The sequence below is a fragment of the Tachyglossus aculeatus genome, chromosome X1 (genome assembly GCF_015852505.1).
Source record: "Tachyglossus aculeatus isolate mTacAcu1 chromosome X1, mTacAcu1.pri, whole genome shotgun sequence".
Classification (NCBI taxonomy): domain Eukaryota; kingdom Metazoa; phylum Chordata; class Mammalia; order Monotremata; family Tachyglossidae; genus Tachyglossus; species Tachyglossus aculeatus.
This window is the reverse complement of record NC_052101.1, coordinates 743,238-762,039: the sequence shown is the minus strand read 5'-3', so window position 1 is coordinate 762,039 and position 18,802 is coordinate 743,238. Positions and strand designations below refer to the sequence as shown.

The 18,802-nt window shown below is 43.7% G+C and overlaps 1 protein-coding gene across 8 annotated transcripts in view; it reads right to left on the bottom strand.

The window, feature by feature from the left end:
- Positions 1-3,165: 3,165 nt before the first annotated feature.
- The window catches only part of KIDINS220 (kinase D interacting substrate 220), a 104,001-nt gene continuing 88,364 nt past the window's right edge, over positions 3,166-18,802 (bottom strand). For all 8 annotated transcript variants that reach the window (XM_038772685.1, XM_038772684.1, XM_038772686.1 and 5 more), the window contains 4 exons: positions 15,189-15,323; positions 10,500-10,598; positions 8,126-8,362; positions 3,166-6,289 (listed from right to left, as the gene is read on the bottom strand). In XM_038772685.1, coding sequence (XP_038628613.1) covers positions 5,024-6,289; positions 8,126-8,362; positions 10,500-10,598; positions 15,189-15,323 — 1,737 coding nt within the window. In that variant the 3' untranslated portion in view covers positions 3,166-5,023. The remainder of the gene's footprint in view (positions 6,290-8,125; positions 8,363-10,499; positions 10,599-15,188; positions 15,324-18,802) is intronic.

The window sequence follows — 18,802 nt, the reverse complement described above, 5'->3', positions numbered from 1 at the left end:
ATTGATGAAGACCTTGTACATGCAACTGCTTAATTTTTTCCAATTAAACACTCAACTATTAACCAAGCAGTGTAACACACATTCTCCTGCTTTTTTTAATGGTATTTGTTAAGTGCTTGCTATGTGCCAGGCACTGTACTAAGCGCTAGGGTTGTACAAGCTCATCAGGTTGGACACAGTCCCTTCCCCACATGGGTCTGTCAATACCCATTTTTATGTAACTGAGGCACAGAGAAGTTAAAAGACTTGCAGACAAAGCAGACAAGTGGCGGAGCTGGGATTAGAATCCAAGTCCTTCTGACTCCCGGGTTCACGCTCTATATATCCACTAGACCATTCTGCTGCTTTTTTGAACAGTTTCAGAAATCAATGATGAAGTTAAAAATCATCACTGGAAGTTTTTTTTTTTTTCAACTGAGAGGGTGGTGGTGGTGGTGGAAGTAGTAGTAGTAATAGTATTTGCTTAGCACTCACTGGATGCGGATTCTGCTCATCCCCCAACTCTACTTGAGAAGCAGCATGACAATCATATTGAGTGATTACTGTGTGCAGAGCACTGTACTAAGCGCTTGGGGGATAGAACAAGAGCCTGGGAGTCAGGAGGTCATGGGTTCTAATCCTGACTCCATCATTTGTCTGCTGTGTGACTTTGAGCAAGTCATTTCACTTTTCTGGGCCTCAGTTACCTCATTGGTAAAATGGAGATTGAGACTGAGCCCCATGTGAGACATGGACTGTGTCCAACCCCATTTGCTTATATCCACTCCAGTTCTTACTGCCTAGCACACAGTAAGTGCCTAACAAATACCACAATTAGTATTACTGACCAGGGTTGGTTAAGTATACATTTTGGCCTTTAGTAGTAGGGGGATTATCTATATTTACAGAACCTGGAATAGTTGGAAACAATTAGCGTTTTGATCTTCACATACCTTTTTTCAGACGGCATCCTCCTTATGAAATTGAAGCTTTCCAGAAGAGCTTATGGATAAGACATGTTCACCCTAGGCACGAAAGGTTTTAAAATGATGTAAGACGTTAAGATGACCTCTGTATGCTTCTCTAATGGTCTAAACCAGGCCAGGGATTCTCAACCTTCTTTCCAGGATGAGCCCTAAACTGCCATAATGGTTCACAAGGCCATGTGCACATCTCTCTCCATCTTTCACTTCCGTAATTAAAGCCAAAATTGCCATTTCTTCAGAGAAGTGTGCAGCAGGGATGACACACAAAGGCAATATCTGCAGAAAATCCCCCAACACCATTTTAGCACAAATTTCAATTTTCTCCCCATCAAAACCTCTTATTCCAGAATGGTTCCATAGCCAGATGGACTTGAGCGATTTTCCTCTGGTCACTGCCCATGGACCCCGCCTTTGGAGAAGGAGCCAGGGGGGCAAGAGGTGGGCTGAGAGGAAGCAGACTGTGAACCCGTTGTTGAGTAGGGACTGTCTCTATTCGTGACCAAACTGTACTTTCCAAGCACTTGGTACAGTGCTCTGCACACAGTAAGCACTCAATAAATACGATTGAATGAATGAATGAAGCAGAAAGACCAAGGGCTATAGCTAATTCCCAGATGATATAACCTGTCCCTGAGAAACAAAGACTTGGTTGAATGGATCTGCACATGCGATGTAGTCTGTTTTTGCTACTCATCATTTCTGGACTCTAGGTTCTCTCTTTCTCAGCTGCAGAGAGAGCGCGAGACAGACAACCTAGCTCCTTCCTGGTGATTTATGGTTCCAAATCCTGCAGCAAGAGATGACATTTCCAAAATTGTGAAGTGTTCTGTGTCCCTCCCAAGGAACAGGCTGAGAATCCCTGCTGGAACCAGAGACAATACCATCTGTCACACGAATACTTCCTACACTTGGAATTTCAGCCAATGGGAGAATTAGGTGAGAGCTGATTTTGAAACCAGAAACACGACCATTTGTCACATATATACTGCCTATGCTTGGTATCTAAGCCAACGGGGAACAAGTAAGTGTTGGTTTTCCATCCCTAGTACTTTCTCATAATTCAAGGTACATATTACAGTTACTTTAGGTAGAAAATATGCACGCTATCCGAAAAATTCACTAACAGGAGAAGAAAGTTAGAATATAACAAGCATTTTTGGCAAGCATGCTAAAAAATCAGTAATTGGATAAAACAGAGTTGGTAAACAAATATGATCGAAGAAAATACTGCGGAGGATTTTTTTCTAGCAACACAAAACTTTTAATTGCTTGGATCCGGCTTTTTTAGAACATGGGATTTGAGGTTAATACCAACCAGCCTGTACGATTATAACTGGGTCGTCGAAGTCAGGGAACCAGTGCCCTTTTTCTCCTGGGTTCCTTCGCCTTAGGAGGAATGCTTGTTCCTCCTTGTTCACCAAGGCTACTCATATACGGCCAGTTAGAGGAACCAGGATATGCTAAACAAGTACCTCTGCTTCAGGAAGAGTTAAGTAAAACAGAACATGTAGATGTTATTCAACTACCTAACTGCTAGAATCTTTTCTGGCAGAATCAGTGCTTAGTACAGCGCTCTGCACACTGTAAGCACTCAAAGCATATCAAAGATTGATGAATTGGAAGATGCTAGGGTTACAGATGGTTGCTACAACAGGCAGGACCGATCATTGGAAAACACAGTGATTAGCAGCTTTGACATTAGTTTTTTCATCAAACTTCAAGTTCACTGAAACCAATGTCCATTTTGGATTTCAAGTCCTATGGAATTTCCGTAAAGGATTAACGTCATTCTGCAATATGGTGCCTCCATCCATTAACCGCTTCTGTCCAGGTCCTACAGCAAACAGTGGGCTGAGTTCCAGGTTCCCGAGCTCACAGGTGACGAATCTGCCCCGGGGGTGACTGACTGCACCAGGTGTGTCACCACGTTAGCTCTTTTGGCAAAGCACCATATGTGACTTACTAAAGATGACCAGACCGCCATGGGGCTTAACTTGATCCTACAACAGCTCGAGCACTGTAGGAACTGGCCAATTGAACGACTTTAAATTTAAACACACTTTTCAGCCGATTAATGGATGTGTAAAACAAGGATCTGAAAAAAAAGCTTTCAGACTGAGAAGCAAACAAAATGCATATTCATTTTGAGCGAGGGCCTAAAAATGATTGCTCCAGCAAATAAAAACTCAAGAGTCAAAAACAACATGCCAGTTCTTTATTGTTCTCTAGGTCTATTGGGCTGAAAATCATGCAAATTCTCTTACAGTAGTAATAATGGATGTGTTACAGTGATATTCAGATCAGCTACTTAGCTGATATTAAATTCAATGCTAGGCCTAAAATATCTCATTACACAGCATCACATTGAATGGCCACTAAATTTTAATGCAGTGATTGTAATAGTAATCTTTTTCCTTTTTTTCCTAGGAGCTAAAAATCAACTATCCATTACTGCAAATTCATGCAATATCGACATGTCATAAACTTGATTTGACCACACAAACACTGAAGCAACAGTAATGCCACCTTAACTGAAGACTACAAGTGGAGGTACTATTTAGTGCAATGATTGGGAGATTTCTGACCCACAATAAATAATCCACGACACATACTAACAGAGATATTGTGTCCTAAACACCTGTCACAATGTTAATACTAAACTCAGATAATGTAATTCTCCTACAATATGAAGATGAGGATGAACTCCCAGTCCTCCCTAGTTATGACACTCGCATCAGTACACTGCATACTCCGAAGGCTACTTCCAAACACAACAGCTTAGCGCGTGATGCAGGCACACTAAACTAACTACACATACCAATACTTAAGTGGAGTCATATGTGTGTAGAGAGCAAGTTAAGAAGACATATGGAATGTAAGAATCACACTCGCTCCAAGTGACTTTAATACTTCTGTTGTCCTGCTTCATTATTGTCAGATGACGATGACTCGTTCCCTGGCACCAACTCCAAAGTAAAAAAATCCATCATATTTCGGGGTTCGGTGATGTGCTCATTTGGCCTCGGAATTGCTTTCAATAGATGTGGGTTTCTTGTCTTGTTCACTAACTGGATTCACCAAATTCAGCAGTCAGAGCGCTGAGGACTGGGAAAACGCCCATACAACTTGACACAACATGAGAGATGAGAGTGCAGTCGCCCATGGTGGGATGACAAGGACCCCTGTGTTGGGGGCCTCCAGACACAGTCATTTGGGAAACCGCAGGGGAGCTTGAGTGCTTCCTGGAGCCCAGCTCTGGGGTTCAGGAGGTGAAGTGAAAGAACCAAAATGGGAGTGGACGAGGGGGGCCCCCAACCAGGTTGGCAACCGACTGCTACTTCACTACCCTAGTGAACCATGGCCCAGCCATATGCAGAACAGAAGAGCCCCAGCCAGGGATTTAAGGCTGAGGGGGAGAGGAGAGGAGAAAGACAGAAAAGGACAACTTGAAGAGAGTCCTTTTGCTCAGGATTCAGACTGTTAGCTAGCTTTAACAACTGACCTTCCCAGTATCTGTTCAATACAATTTTACCCTTTAGAAACCAAAACCCTAAGCCCAAGCACCTTTTGCAGTGTATATTGGCTCATGTTCCATGGCGGTTCTCAACTCGGAGGCTACTCAATAGGCTCACACTCGGCCATCTTCTCTAATGAGGACCATCTTGTGAAAACGCAGCAGGGAGGCCAGATGCCCTTTCCCGAGGATTGCCTGTGCTACTCCCATTTGAAAGCTAAATCTTTTGCAAGTAATTAAGGGTCCTGACCTTTGCAGACTTCCCAGGTTCCCACTCAACCAAACACAAGCCAGGGGAAGAGAAGGATTTTTAAAAAACTAAATATGGTTTCGCAAACCACCATGAAAAAAGTCAAGGGTTCTTAATTTTGGAACTACGAAGGGGGAACGACAGAGGCAGACAGTCTACAGGCCCAATCTTTCCTTCCCCTCAGAGAGCAACTGCCACATATGGAGAAAATAACGGATACGAGGAGATGTGCCTGGACTGAAGAACAATGAATCCCAAGATGAAGGTGCTCGGCTCTAATCTCGCTCACTCTGCTTAAAGAATGCTTTCTCGCTCTTCGCCAAAACCTGCACTCTCAGAAGCGGTAACGGTATGGAGCTCTGAAGAATCTTTGGACAGCCTTGTGTAAGTGGAACGCTGACTTCGCTTCTGAGCAAGACTCTTCAGATTTTCATTCTGAATGGCCGTCGAGTTGGAACTGGGGCCAGGCCTCAAAATGACGGGCGAGTTTTCTCGAATCCCTTCCAGTTCTTCGAAGTTTTGGTTCGCCCGATTTGCTGGGGCGCTGTTATTGTTCAGGGTCACTGTGCTAGGCGTTCGGTTCAAGTTGTAGCCTTTCTGGCAAGCGGGCCAGCTCTCCTCCGGGCTACTAGCGATCAGGCTGCACTCCGACGGGCTCTTCTTATCTTCTGAGCAAATGGACATGCGCGCTACAAGTGGGTCCTGGAGGCCACTGAGGCTGCGGGGCAGCCCTCGTGGGACGCTGTGGCTGTCATCTTCAAGCTCTATAAGATTGGCCTTTTCAAGGCGGGACGCCTCAGAAGCTTCATTGTGCAGAGAGTGATTGGGAGAGCTCTCGCTGGATCTCACACCCGAGTCCGAGGAATCCTTTTTGTCTAGAAGGGCATCCGCCAGGTACTCCTTGGCTTTGATCAATGTTCGGATGGGCTCAGACCCATGTTCCGGGGTCTTCGGCATCCGGTCTGCCCTTCCTTCGGCTTTCTTATCTTTATCTTCTTTGAGAAGGGGAGTGTTATCGGATTCTTCAGGCCCTGATTCATCTTCATCGCTTGGCAGTTTCTGATAGCGCAGCCCGCCTCCCTTAAGCTTTAAGTCCGTCTGGAAAAGGCTCGACCTCTCTGAGGATTTCCTTCCTGGGAGGAGCTTGCTCCCAGACTGGTCAGACTTCTCGTCTTCCTCCGTGATAGGGTCTAAAGGAGACGCGTCGGTAGTGGAAACCCCTGATGATGTATAATCTAACACATCTCTTTTGATCAAAAAGGGCTTTCTGCCGTCCTCTGGTTTCTGTTCGCTCTCCTTGCCTTTGTCTTGCTCTAGCCCAGAATGAATAGAGCTGCCTGAGGCGCTCTGCCCCATGTAATACAGCCCTGTGCTATGAGGAGAAGATCGGCCACTGACAGCTGCGGAACCCGCCCCCCCTTCTAGTTGAGACATCTGTGCAATGTATTCTCTATAAGCATCTCTATATTCTGCCTGCACCTTATCGGTAAGCTTTGAGATTTCAATACTGGAATCCTGGGAATTGAGACTCGAAAGACTTGGGGTTCTGCGAGTTTGTGACTGTGAAGAAAGAAAAAAAGAAAATAGTTTTTAATAAGCAGTACAGGAGCATAATCAATTTCAGCTACGGGAATAAATGTGCACAACCGGGGTAGAACACACCTTGGAGCCCTCAAATGCTATTTAAAAGTGCAATCAGCGCACTCTGAACCTAATATTCACCCATGTATTCCATTTACCCAGCTCTGAAAACCAATCAAAAATTTTGAGAAAATGCTTCTATCATATGGGTCTAGACGTACGATAATTAGAGCGAGTTCCCCTGGCAAACTCGATCAAGGCCCTTCACTTTAAGATCTTGTTTGATAAAAGCCCCCCATTCCACAAAGAAAAATGATAAAAACACTACTCTAAGTGATGGGGGATGAGACACCTCAAAACCACAATGCCCAAACAAAACATTGGGGCATTTCAGAAAATACTCTCTCCTTCACACTGCGAGATCAGAACTACAGGACTGTCCCTGCCCTTTCCCCCAAATACCCATTTACAATGATAAGGGAAAACACAGAAGAAGATGTCCCAATGCATGGGGGGAAAAAAGAGAAAAGATGGATTTGAGACACCAGGTCCTAGGAGGTCAAGAGAATGGTCCACTAAAAGTAAGGACATGCAGAAATGGTTTTCAACGCCAGGTTTTTGGGTGTGTCCTGGACTCAGGTCCCACAGGAATATAAATAAAGAGAAAATGAAACAGAGCCGAAAGGAAAGGTGTAAAGGAATGGAGGAACAGTAAGAATAAGAAAGAGAAGTCGAGGGAAGAACAGACTAAGGAAGAAAGAAAGGAAAAGAGGAAGAAGAGAAGAGGAGGAATTCAGGCTACAGAGCTCCTCCCAGAGCCTTTGAAGGAAAGAAATGCCCATGTCCCCTTAAAGGTTCCTCCACAATGTACAAAGAAGATAAGCAGCCAGAGGCAGGCCAACAGGTTCCTTCTGGGTTTCTGTAGGAAATAAGCATTAAGGAAAAACTAGGGTGGGGGAAGTCTCAGAACACCTAAAGGAACTCAGGGAGACAGAAAGATGTAAGTTACTCAAGTTGAGGCTGCAAATTAAGCACTTTCACCCATCTTCTTACTAGTGTCACAAATAACACAATGACTAATTCTGTTCTTGAATAACCATGCATGGGAGGGGGGGTTACCTTCCATTCATTCATGATGAACGGAAAACTGAAAGGAAGGAGAACAGTAACTAATGGAGACAGTAAGAAAGGGAGCAATGAATACAAGAATAAAACAGCCTATTGCCAAAAAAATCCACTCAAAAAACTTTAAAAAACCCAGCCCTACCCATACAGTATCTGAATTGCTTTTCATGAATACTGTCCCTTTCTAAATGGATTGCTTTGTGGATGATTCCTATTTTTGTTTTCCTTGCCTCACTTGTCCTTTGTCCTCGACCCTCCTCTTTCCACTTTCTGTTCCTTCCTTTCCGATCCTGCTTCTCTGGCTCTTCTTTCCTGTTTCCCTACATTTCTCCCTCTCACTCATCTCCTTCCTGTTGCTGCTCTTCCCCCACCCTCCCCCATCTGTTTAATTTGAACACAGATAGAGAGGAACAGCCTGTGTGCTGGAAAATCTGTCAATGCTTTCCATGCTTTCATCTGAATTCAATGGCATGGAGCAAAAAAAAAAACGATTTGGAAAATACATGTTTTTGTGGACTCAAAGAAGTTACACAGCTCAGAGCAAAGATTCCTTTGGTGCCATGAGCTAAAACATATGATAATGAATAGCAAAGAGAAAAAGCACTCCTCAACAAAAAGAGCGATCATGATTTCTACCATGAATGAATACCAATATTTCCTTGACGGTTTAGAGAGGGGAAAGTACTGTACCTGCCAACTCAAGTTACTGTGACGTGGAGGAGCCTCATCAAGTCCAATAGTGTTCAATTCCTCGAAACTGAAGTTGAGGGTGTAGGGAGCCTGGTTGGAGAGTTCAGTGTGAGGCAGTTCATTATGGGGAGGATGACGGACGGATTCCCCGTGAGAAACTGCGATACTAGCATGCTCCGGGAGCAGTCGGGAATCCTCGGGAATGCCCTGATTTTCTGTATTTCTCATTTCCAAGACCTTAATGCAGAAGAAAGTGAAATGATTAAAATTTCTCAGTAAAAAGTTTCAAATTAATTAATGGCATTTATTTCATGCTTACTTTGTGAGAGCACTATCCTAGGCACTTGGACAGAGTACAAGAGAATTGGTAGACATATTCCCTGCCCACAAGGAGCTTACATTCTAGAGGGAGAGCCAAACATTAAATTACAGATATGTATTTAAGTGCTGGGGAGTTAATGGCAGGGGGGTAAATATCAAGTATTTAAAGGGATCAGATCCAAGTATATACGCAACCAGGAGGGAGGCAGAGTCGGGGAAATGACGGAAGGTCATTAGTCTGGGAAGGTTTCTTGACGGAGATGCTCCGGACATGTTTCCCCACTCCTCAAAAAACTCCAGGGTCCATCCACCTCTGCATCAAACAAAAACTCCTCACCACTGGCTTTAAAGCACTCAATCACCCTGCCCTCTCCTACCTCACCTGGCTACTCTCCTACTACAAACCAGCCCCGCACACTTCGCTCCTAATGCTAACCTTCTCATTGCCTTGATCCCATCTATCTTGTCGCTGACCCCTGGCCCACATCTTGCCTTTGGCCTGGAAAGCCCTCCCTCCTCAAATCCAACAGACCAATACTCTCCCCCAGCTTCAAAGCCTTATTAAAGGCACATCTCCACCAAGAGGTCTTCCCTAAGACACTCTTTCCTCTTCTCCCACTCCCTTCTCTGTCACCCTGACTTGCTCCCATTGTTCACCCCCCCCCCCCCAGCCCCACAGCTCTTATGCACACACCTGTAATTTATTTATTTAAATTAATGCCTATCTCCCTGGCTCTAGACAATAAGCTCGTTGTGGACAGGGTTTACTATTATATTGTATTCTCCCAAGCACTAAGTGCTCTGCACACAGCAAGTGCTCAATAAATATGAGTGAATGAATTTTTATAAGGCTTTTTAGTAAGGTGATTTTAGTAAATTCACTGCAAAAAGCACAAAATCTAAAGCATGAAGTCTTCAGAGGATGAGGTACACTTACAGCTTGATAGATAATATCAAACACAAACTAAGACCCATAATGATATAACACTATTAGTACTCATTTGAAAGATGACAAAAACAACTACGCCTAACACCTGCGAATTACTATATAAGCACAAAGAAGCAACATGGCATAGTGGATACAGCATCGGTCTGGGACTCATAAATTCATGGGTTCTAATCCCAGTTCTGCCACTTGTCTGCTATGTGACCTTGGGCAAGTCACTTCACTTCTCTAGGCCTCAATTTCTTCATTTGTAAAACAGGAATTAAGAGTGTGAGCCCCACATGGGACAGGGGCTTTGTCCAACCCAATTTGCTTGTACCCACTGCACTGTTTAGTACAAAACCCACAATTATTATTACTATTTTAGAGCTATATTTCTCTTTATAGATTCTCCATAATACAGCAATTCCTTAACACACAGATGAAATTCCTATGAATACCAGCTTTCTTGGAGTATATTTCTTTTTTTAAAAGATATGTGTCAAGTGCTTACTATGTGCCAGGCACCATATTAAATGCTGGGGTAGATATAAGCTAATCAGGTTGGACACAGTCCATGCCCCACATGGGGCTCATAGTCTTAATCTCCATTCTACAGATGAGGTAGCTGAGGCACAGAGAAGTTGAGTGACTTGCCCAGGGTCACACAGCAGACATGTGGCAGAGCTGGGATTAGAACCCAGGTCCCAGGCCTGTGTTCCATCCATTAGGCCACACTGCTTCTCATCTGTTTCCCTATGTTCTTATGAATACATATTACTCAGAAAAATGGCTGAAGTAGAACCGAGGTGGGCAACGTTTTGTTTGAGGGCTGGAAAGAGCCAAGAGGAAGGTGGTCACTCCCAGATTTTGGGGCAGAGATCCAGCTTCAGTGACCCTCTGAGCTGGAGGAGGGAAAATAACAACTCCAGGCCAGGCCCTGTGGCCCTGGCATCTGGACTCCTGATGAAGGGAGACTCTATTTAGCACTTTGGATGAGTTACCCTGCAAATACTGCAATTACATCTTTGCTCTTAAACAAACATACAGCAATCTGCACCTGTATTTATGAACAAAAATGGATTCATACTCCTGGAAAATATTAATCATTATATTATTGCATCTTACTGTGCTTCTGAAGAGGTGCCAGTCACCAAAATTCATGCTCATTTCTTTTTTCAGTTCATCAATGTTGCACTGAGCTAATACACGGCCATTTATATTCGCCTAAATAAAAAGTAAAAATAGGATAAATCAGTTTAAAGCAAAAAAGTACAATATTCTGCACCATACCAGTGGATATTCCATCTATTTTCTCGTCAGTAGCTCAGACTATATAATGGCATAGAAAAACCAGACTGTTGGTGTTAACCACAGAAATAATGATTTGTACATTAGAGCTGAGGGACAGATGGTGAAGTTCCATGGGCTCTTGAGCCGAAGCGCAGCCCCCAGCCTCCTTCCCCAGCCTCCCTTTGCTCACTTAGGAGAGCCTAGACATTTGAAGGCATCCACTGAGGCCTAATGCCCTCTGTTTCTTTCCATCCCCGGATGGATTCGATTGGGGCTCCCTGCCTAGCAAACCCCATTCCTGCACCCCGATGGGCATCGCCATCACCCTCTGTCTCACAAACCAGCGTTACTGGAAGGCAAGGGGATTACTGGGAGTCTAGCTAGCTGTGCCCCTCCCGGGGCAGGCTTCGGAAAGCACAGGCTCTTTTCTCCCTCCTGACTTCTGCAGCTTTCTCAGGAACGGGACTTACTGAGCCCCTACAGGCACACTGATTACAACTCTGAATACGATTTTTAGTAGAGGCCTCGCAAGTATTAGAAACAAGTTCACTGGGTAACAAAGAGACCAGAATTTCCCTTTCCTAGCACTCTTCCTTCTTTTCCCAGAACTCTTTCTTCTTTCTTGAAGAGGACTTCGTGCACCCTTTTTCCTGATCCATTCCACTCTTCTAATCCTGGATCTGCCGCTTGCCTGCCATGTGACCTTGGACTAGTCACTTGACTTCTCTGTGCCTCGGTTTCCTCTCATAGGGATTAAATGCCTATTTTCCCTCACCCTGACACTGCAAGCACCACCTGGGACAGGAAATGCATCTGATTTGATCATCTTGAATCTATCCCAGCTTCTAGTATAGTGCTTGGCAGACATTAAGCACTTATATACCATAATTACTAATTCACTCATTCATTCATACCATTTCACCCCCTGTGGGCCTTTCCCTTAGGATCTTTGGATGCCAGGTTAGACCTACTATGAACGTTTGTCCCCTTCACAGGTAGGTGCCTCACTTCTGAGCCCCAAACCTTTCCCTAGAAGGCCTCTGAAACCTGACTTGGAGCCCTCTGTCCCTCCACGTAGTAGGTGCTTAATAAATGCCATTAAAAATAAAAAACCCCAAATCTTCACTGCTTCCCGATGGCTGAGGAACTCCTTCCTCAACTAACACTACCTCCTCCATTTGTTTTAAGAAGGTTTTTGGTAAGGCTATAGGAATTGGTGTGCTTGGGGTATACAGAGTGGGTGTCTTTGGCTTCTGTCTTTCCCTCTTTCTGACTTTGAAATCCAACTCCTTTGCACGCTTCAGCTCTGATTATTTGGGAATGCATACGTATGGCCGGATTATAAATTTCTCAGGCCCTTCCTTCCAGTAACATCGGTGACATTTTTCGAGCACCTCCTAACTGAGAAGTAGTGTCCTAAGTGCTTGGGAGAAAGAACAATAAGAAATAAACAAAATCCCTGCTCTCTTGGAGTTTCCAATCAAAGAACAACTCAGTGGCTCTATGGCTTCGTAACCCCACACAGGAGACATTTTCAAGGGTTCAGAAAACAACAGTTTCCTACCCGCCTCTAGACTGTAAGCCTTATTTATTGGGACGTATATTCACTCAATCGTATTTACTGAGCACTTACTGTGTCACAGTACTGTACTAAGTTCTTGGAAAGTACAATTTAGCAATAGGGAGACAATCTTTGCCCACACCAGGCTTACAGTCAGAAGGGGGAGACAGACATCAAAACACGTAAACAGGCATTAATATAAACAGGATTATAAATATATACATGTTAAAACAAGTAAACAGGCATTAATATAAATAAATAGAATTATAGATATGTATATATATACACACACAAGTACTGAGAGGGTAAAGCAAAGGGAGTGAGTCGGTGTGGAGGGGAGGGGCAGCTGAGGAAAAGGGGTGCTTAGTCTGGGAAGGCTTCTTGGAGGTGAGCCTTCAGTAGGGCTTTAAAGGGGGGGGAAGTGTGATTGTGGGGCAGATTTGAGGAGGGAGAGCGTTCCAGGCCAGAGGTAGGACGTGGGCTAGGGAACAGATCTCCAAACTTAATAAATCATTTTCACTCTTATTAATCCTCCAAATAAGCTGGGAGCATTTGTTCACCCCCACATGAACCCTGACATAGTATTTCCCCAAACTCACTTCAAGTGAAGGCACCAAAAATATAGTCATAAGGAAGATGAAACAGTTTTGTTTTGCTGTCTGTCTCCCCCTTCTATTCATTCACTCATTCATTCAATTGTATTTATTGAGCGCTTACTGTGTGCAGAGCACTGTACTAAGCGCTTGGGAAGTACAAGTTGGCAACATATAGAGACGGTTCCTACCCAACAGTGGGCTCACAGTCTAGAAGGGGGAGACAGGGAACAAAACCAAACATATTAACGAAATAAAATAAATAGAATAAATACGTACAAATAAAATAAATAGAGTAATAAATGCGTACAAACATATATACATATATACAGGTGCTGTGGGAACGGAAAGGAGGTAAGGCGGGGGGATGGGGAGGGGGAAGAGGGGGAGAGGAAGGAGGGGACTCAGTCTGGGAAGGCCTCCTGGAGAAGGTGAGCTCTCAGTAGGGCTTTGAAGGGAGGAAGAGAGCTAGCTTGGCGGATGTGCGGAGGGCCCACACCCTCCACTCCTCTGCCGCTAGTCTCCTCACCGTTAGGCCTCGTTCTTGCCTGTCCCGCCGTCGACCCCCGGCCCACGTCATCCTCCTGGCCTGGAATGCCCTCCCTCTGCCCATCCGCCAAGCTAGCTCTCTTCCTCCCTTCAAAGCCCTACTGAGAGCTCACCTCCTCCAGGAGGCCTTCCCAGATTGAGCCCCCTCCTTCCTCTCCCCCTCCTCCCCTTCCCCATCCCCCCCCGCCTTACCTCCTTCCCCTCCCCACAGCACCTGTATATATGTATATGTGTTTGTACATATTTATTACTCTATTTATTTATTTTATTTGTACATATTTATTCTATTTATTTTATTTCATTAATATGTTTGGTTTTGTTCTCTGTCTCCCCCTTCTAGACTGTGAGCCCACTGTTGGGTAGGGACCGTCTCTATATGTTGCCAACTTGTACTTCCCAAGCACTTAGTACAGTGCTCTGCACTAAGTAAGCGCTCAATAAATACGATTGAATGAATGAATGAATTCCAGGCCAGGGGGATGACTTGGGCCCGGGGGATGACGTGGGCCAGGGGTCGACGGTGGGACAGGCGAGAACGAGGCACGGTGAGGAGATTAGTGGCAGAGGAGCGGAGGGTGCGGGCTGGGCTGGAGAAGGAGAGAAAGGAGGTGAGGTAAGAAGAGGCGAGGTGATGGACAGCCTTGAAGCTGAGGATGAGGAGTTTTTGCCGGATGCTTAGGTTGACTGGTAGCCACTGGAGATTTTTGAAGAGGGGAGTAACGTGCCCAGAGCGTTTCTGGACAAAGACGATTCGGGCAGCGGCGTGAAGTATGGATTGAAGTAGGGAGAGACAGGAGGATGGGAGATCGGAGAGGAGGCTGATGCAGTAGTCCAGATGGGCTAGGATGAGAGCTTGAACGAGCAGGGTAGCTGTTTGGATGGAGAGGAAAGGGGGGACCTTGGCAATGTTGCGGAGGTGCGACCGGCAGGTTTTGGTGACGGATTGGATGTGAGGGGTGAATGAGAGAGCAGAGTCGAGGATGATACCAAGGGTGCGGGCTTGTGAGACGGGAAGGATGGTAGTGCCGTCAACAGTGATGGGAAAGTCAGGGAGAGGGCAGGGTTTGGGAGGGAAGACAAGAAGTTCAGTCTTGGACATGTTCTAGACTGTGAGCCCATTGTTGGGTAGAGACTGCCTCTATATGTTGCTGAACTATACTTTCTGAGTGCTTAGTACAGTGCTCTACACACAGTAAGCGCTCAATAAATATGACTGAATGAAAAGAATGAACCTCCAAAGAGCTGATAAAATAGAGGTTCAGATTCTCATCTTTTGCATAATGAATTATCACCTTTGTCTCTTTCTCCAACACTTTTAGTTATTTTTTCCACACATCTTAAGGACTCAATAAATGCAACACATAATTAATAAAAGAAGAGAAGAGAAGAAGGAGGGGTAGAAGTTGAAATGGGGAAAAAAGATAAGAAGTAACAGCCAGTTACAACCCAGGGAAGGGCGTACGGACATATTGATCTTTCCAACACTGACTGAACTATAAATTTAAGAGAATGATTGTGCTACCAAAAATTCTGAAGAGGAATGCTGTCCTATCCCTAAAGGACCACAAACATCCTATCTGAAGCTGTGCCTTTTCTGTGCCTCAATTTCCTCATCCATAAAATGGGGATTAAGTACCTCTTTTCACTCCCCATTAGAGTGTGAGCCCCATGTGGGACAGGGACTAAGTCTAATCTGATGCAACTGTCTACCCCAGCACGGTGCTTGGCACAGAGTAGGTGTTTAACAACAGCACAATTACGACGTTTACTTGGCCTGCATTTGTTTTCCCTCTGCTGGCAACACGAATGCGCAAGTATTACCTTTTTGATTGTTGCAGAGTACTGAGGGAGCATACCCTGATCAAGCCCTTCGATCTGCTTCAGTTTCTCACACACTGCTTCCACAGTCATTGCACTTAGAGACACCACGGACGGTCCAGTGACTGGCCCAGCTCCCTGTAATTTAAAAAGGTGTTTATGCAATATGAATACGTCATTTAAGATGCCTGAAGTTCCACCTCAGGCCAAATTTGTCACTGAAGCGTTCTAATTCAACACTGAACTTTTCTCAGTATGAGCTGCTGTGAGCATAGTAAGATGTGGCTTAGACAAATATTCTGTGGTCCCAAAGGAAGCATCCCTTAGGACACACTACACAACCCTTCCTCCCTGTCCCCACTGCAGCGCTCGGCTTTAGCAAAGCCCAGAATATGACACTGTAAAAGAGAATGAAGAATAAATTTCTACCCACATATTTAAGCCAAATTTGGAAATGATTATTAATTTGCCTTGGGGGTATAGAGAGAAATTCTTGCACTTCTCTTAAATAAGAATAACTGAGGTAGATAGGCATACAAAGAGAACAGGCATAAATACATCTTGGATAGCTATAAGACATTACTGAGAAATCAACTCAAACTGCAAAGATGTAGTATATAATTCTTTTTGAGACCAACCTATTATATATCATGTAAACTATATTTTAGATTATTATATTTGATACATATTAAAACTCTCTCTGAAGAAACTTGTCAAATTTGAGTGAAAAAGTAAAACAGCCAAGTCCTCAATAATGTTGGCCCCTGACAAATAAAAAATTAAAGTAAATATATAAATATTTAGAAAAATCAACACACAGTGTTCATTAGCTACAAAGTAATCTAGCGAATACTAGTAAATCAACTATCTCCCTAAAATAGATGAACACACACACACACACACATGTAACTATCATTTGGGACTCAAAGATGAAATTACTAACAGGGAGATTTTTATCAGTGTGCAAAAGTGTGGCTGATAAGACTGATGTGAGGCTGATAACTATTTCCACATCGTGTGCATGTCTAAAAATATCCCTCCAAAAGCCGGAAATAAGACATCAAATAACTTAACAGGAAAGATCAGTTGTTTTTTTTAAACATTCATTACTTATTTTACCATTTAACATTACAAGTCATACTAACAGTAAAAAAATAGACCAGCCAAATTTTATATTTGGGCTGGGGGAAAAAGAAGGAGAGTGAGGAAGAGGAAGAATGAGAAGACCCTAGAGCTGATGATACTTTCTTAAGCATTTTGTTCTGGGAAAGAGGATTCTGATTTGGCTAAGATTTTTAAATACGTATAAGAAACTCTTTCTGAAACAGACACCCTGAGGTAATTACCCTGGGGTGATTTCATCTGGTAGACGGTGGGTGACTGCAAGGATGCCTTCAATCAATCAATCGTATTTATTGAGCGCTTACTGTGTGCAGAGCACTGTACTAAGCGCTTCAAAATGTTGACCATTCCCCGCCCACCTCCCCCAGCCTAACTCTAAACCTGCTTCCCTTGAAAGGCAGGGAGGAAGCAAAGGGAGGTTGTGTCGTTCTCCACACATCCTAGGGATGCGTTTCTGCACCCTTGGAGCCTCCGAGAGAACGGCTGCTTTTACTATTCTTTACTAGCTGCTGGTCAAAATTTGATATGCACACTCCTTTCCGGGGTGAGTTTAAGTACGTGGAAAGAGAAGTTCTAACCTAGGAAGTCTAAACATCTGGTTATATTTTAATGAAAAGAGAGTTCCCATTCATTAGTGATCAATACCCATAGTAATCATTATTTCAGAAAAAAAAATTTTAAAAAAAGTTGGGAATGGGTGCTGGTAAAAGATGAATCACTCTAATTTACCTAGAGATATACGTATAATTACATATGTTTAAATGTTCTTTTGTAATCAAAACCTCATTTCAAAAATTTGACTGAAAATGTAAAAAAAAAATTATAAATATAAGTTTCCACCGTGCTGCAATACTCCGTAACAACTACAGGTTGAAATTACACATTTTTAATCCCATTAATGTCCATCTTAAGGGAATAAAAATAATTTACATTAAAACTCTGAGAACACAAAAAAATATAAATGGTAACAGATACAATTACCTCAATTGCAATTCCCTTAGCAATACAAACACTTATTATGTTAGATTAGCTATGAATTATTTCGCTGAATGCTATTAGCGCTAGCGATTTAAAATCATCTTTTCACTTAAAATCTAAATTTCTAGAGTTCCAAAAATACTACCAAATTGAAAATGGTTAGTAATTATTGATTAGTTAAATTTTCTGCCCCACTAACCAATAATAGCTATAATTATGCACATTTATAATCAAAAGAGAAACTGAAAACCATACCTCAACTCCAATCTACCACTCATTAACAAGCCTCCTAGGTAATACAGTGCTTTTGGATTTTGTCTGTCATTATGGCACTGACTGACGAGGGGCATATTTTTGGGCAAACCTGTTCTATAAAAAAATGTAAGGTTCCTCCCACATCTACAAAGAGTATTTTGGAACTTGCCAGTAGCTTCAATGCTACAGAGTCAAATGCTACAAAGGAAGGCCAGGTCAGGTGGCCTGGCTACAGTCAGTCGCATTTATTGAGTGCTTACTTTGTGCAGAGCACTGTATTAAGTGCTTGGGACGATACACTAAAACAGATACATTCGCTGCCCACAATGAGCTTACAGTCTAGAAGGAAATGATAATAATAGTTTTATAACACAATCAATCAATCACATTCATTGAATGCTTACTGTGTGCAGCACTGTTCTAAGTTTAAGCGCTTGGGAGAATTCAATCGTATTTATTGAGCACTTACTGTGTGCAGAGCACTGTACTAAGCACTTGGAAAGTACAAGTTGGCAACATATAGAGACGGTCCCTACCCAACAGTGGGCTCACAGTCTAGAAGGGGGAGACAGCAAAACAAAACATATGAACAAAATAAAATAAATAGAATAAACATGTACAAATAAAATAGAGTAATAAATACATACAAATATATACATATATACAGGTGCTGTGGGGAGGGGAAGGAGGTAAGGCGGGGGGGATGGGGAGGGGGAAGAGGGGGAGAGGAAGGAGGGGGCTCAGTCTGGGAAGGCCTCCTGGAGGAGATGAGCTCTAAGTAGAGCCTTGAAGGGAGGAAGAGAGCTAGCTTGGCGGATGGGCAGAGGGAGGGCATTCCAGGCCAGGGGGATGACGTGGGCTGGGGGTCAGTGGCGGGACAGGCAAGAACGAGGTACGGTGAGGAGATTAGCGGCAGAGGAGCGGAGGGTGCGGGCTGGGCTGTAGGAGGAGAGAAGGGAGGTGAGGTAGGAGGGGGTGAGGGGATGGACAGCCTTGAAGCCGAGGGTGAGGAGCTTCTGCCTGATGTGTAGGTTGATTATAATATAACAGAGTTGGTAGACACATTCCAAATCACAAAAGTTCTGAAATAAATGTACTGAATTATATCCAGGCGGTACTCTGGGAAGCAATTATGAGCCTTGCAGGCCTAACTCCCCAAAAGTTATTTGAATGAGTTTTGTATCTTGTCTAGTGAGACAAATGGCATTTTAAAACTGCGCTCTCTCTCTCTCTCTCTCTCTCTGTTGAAATGTGCAACTATA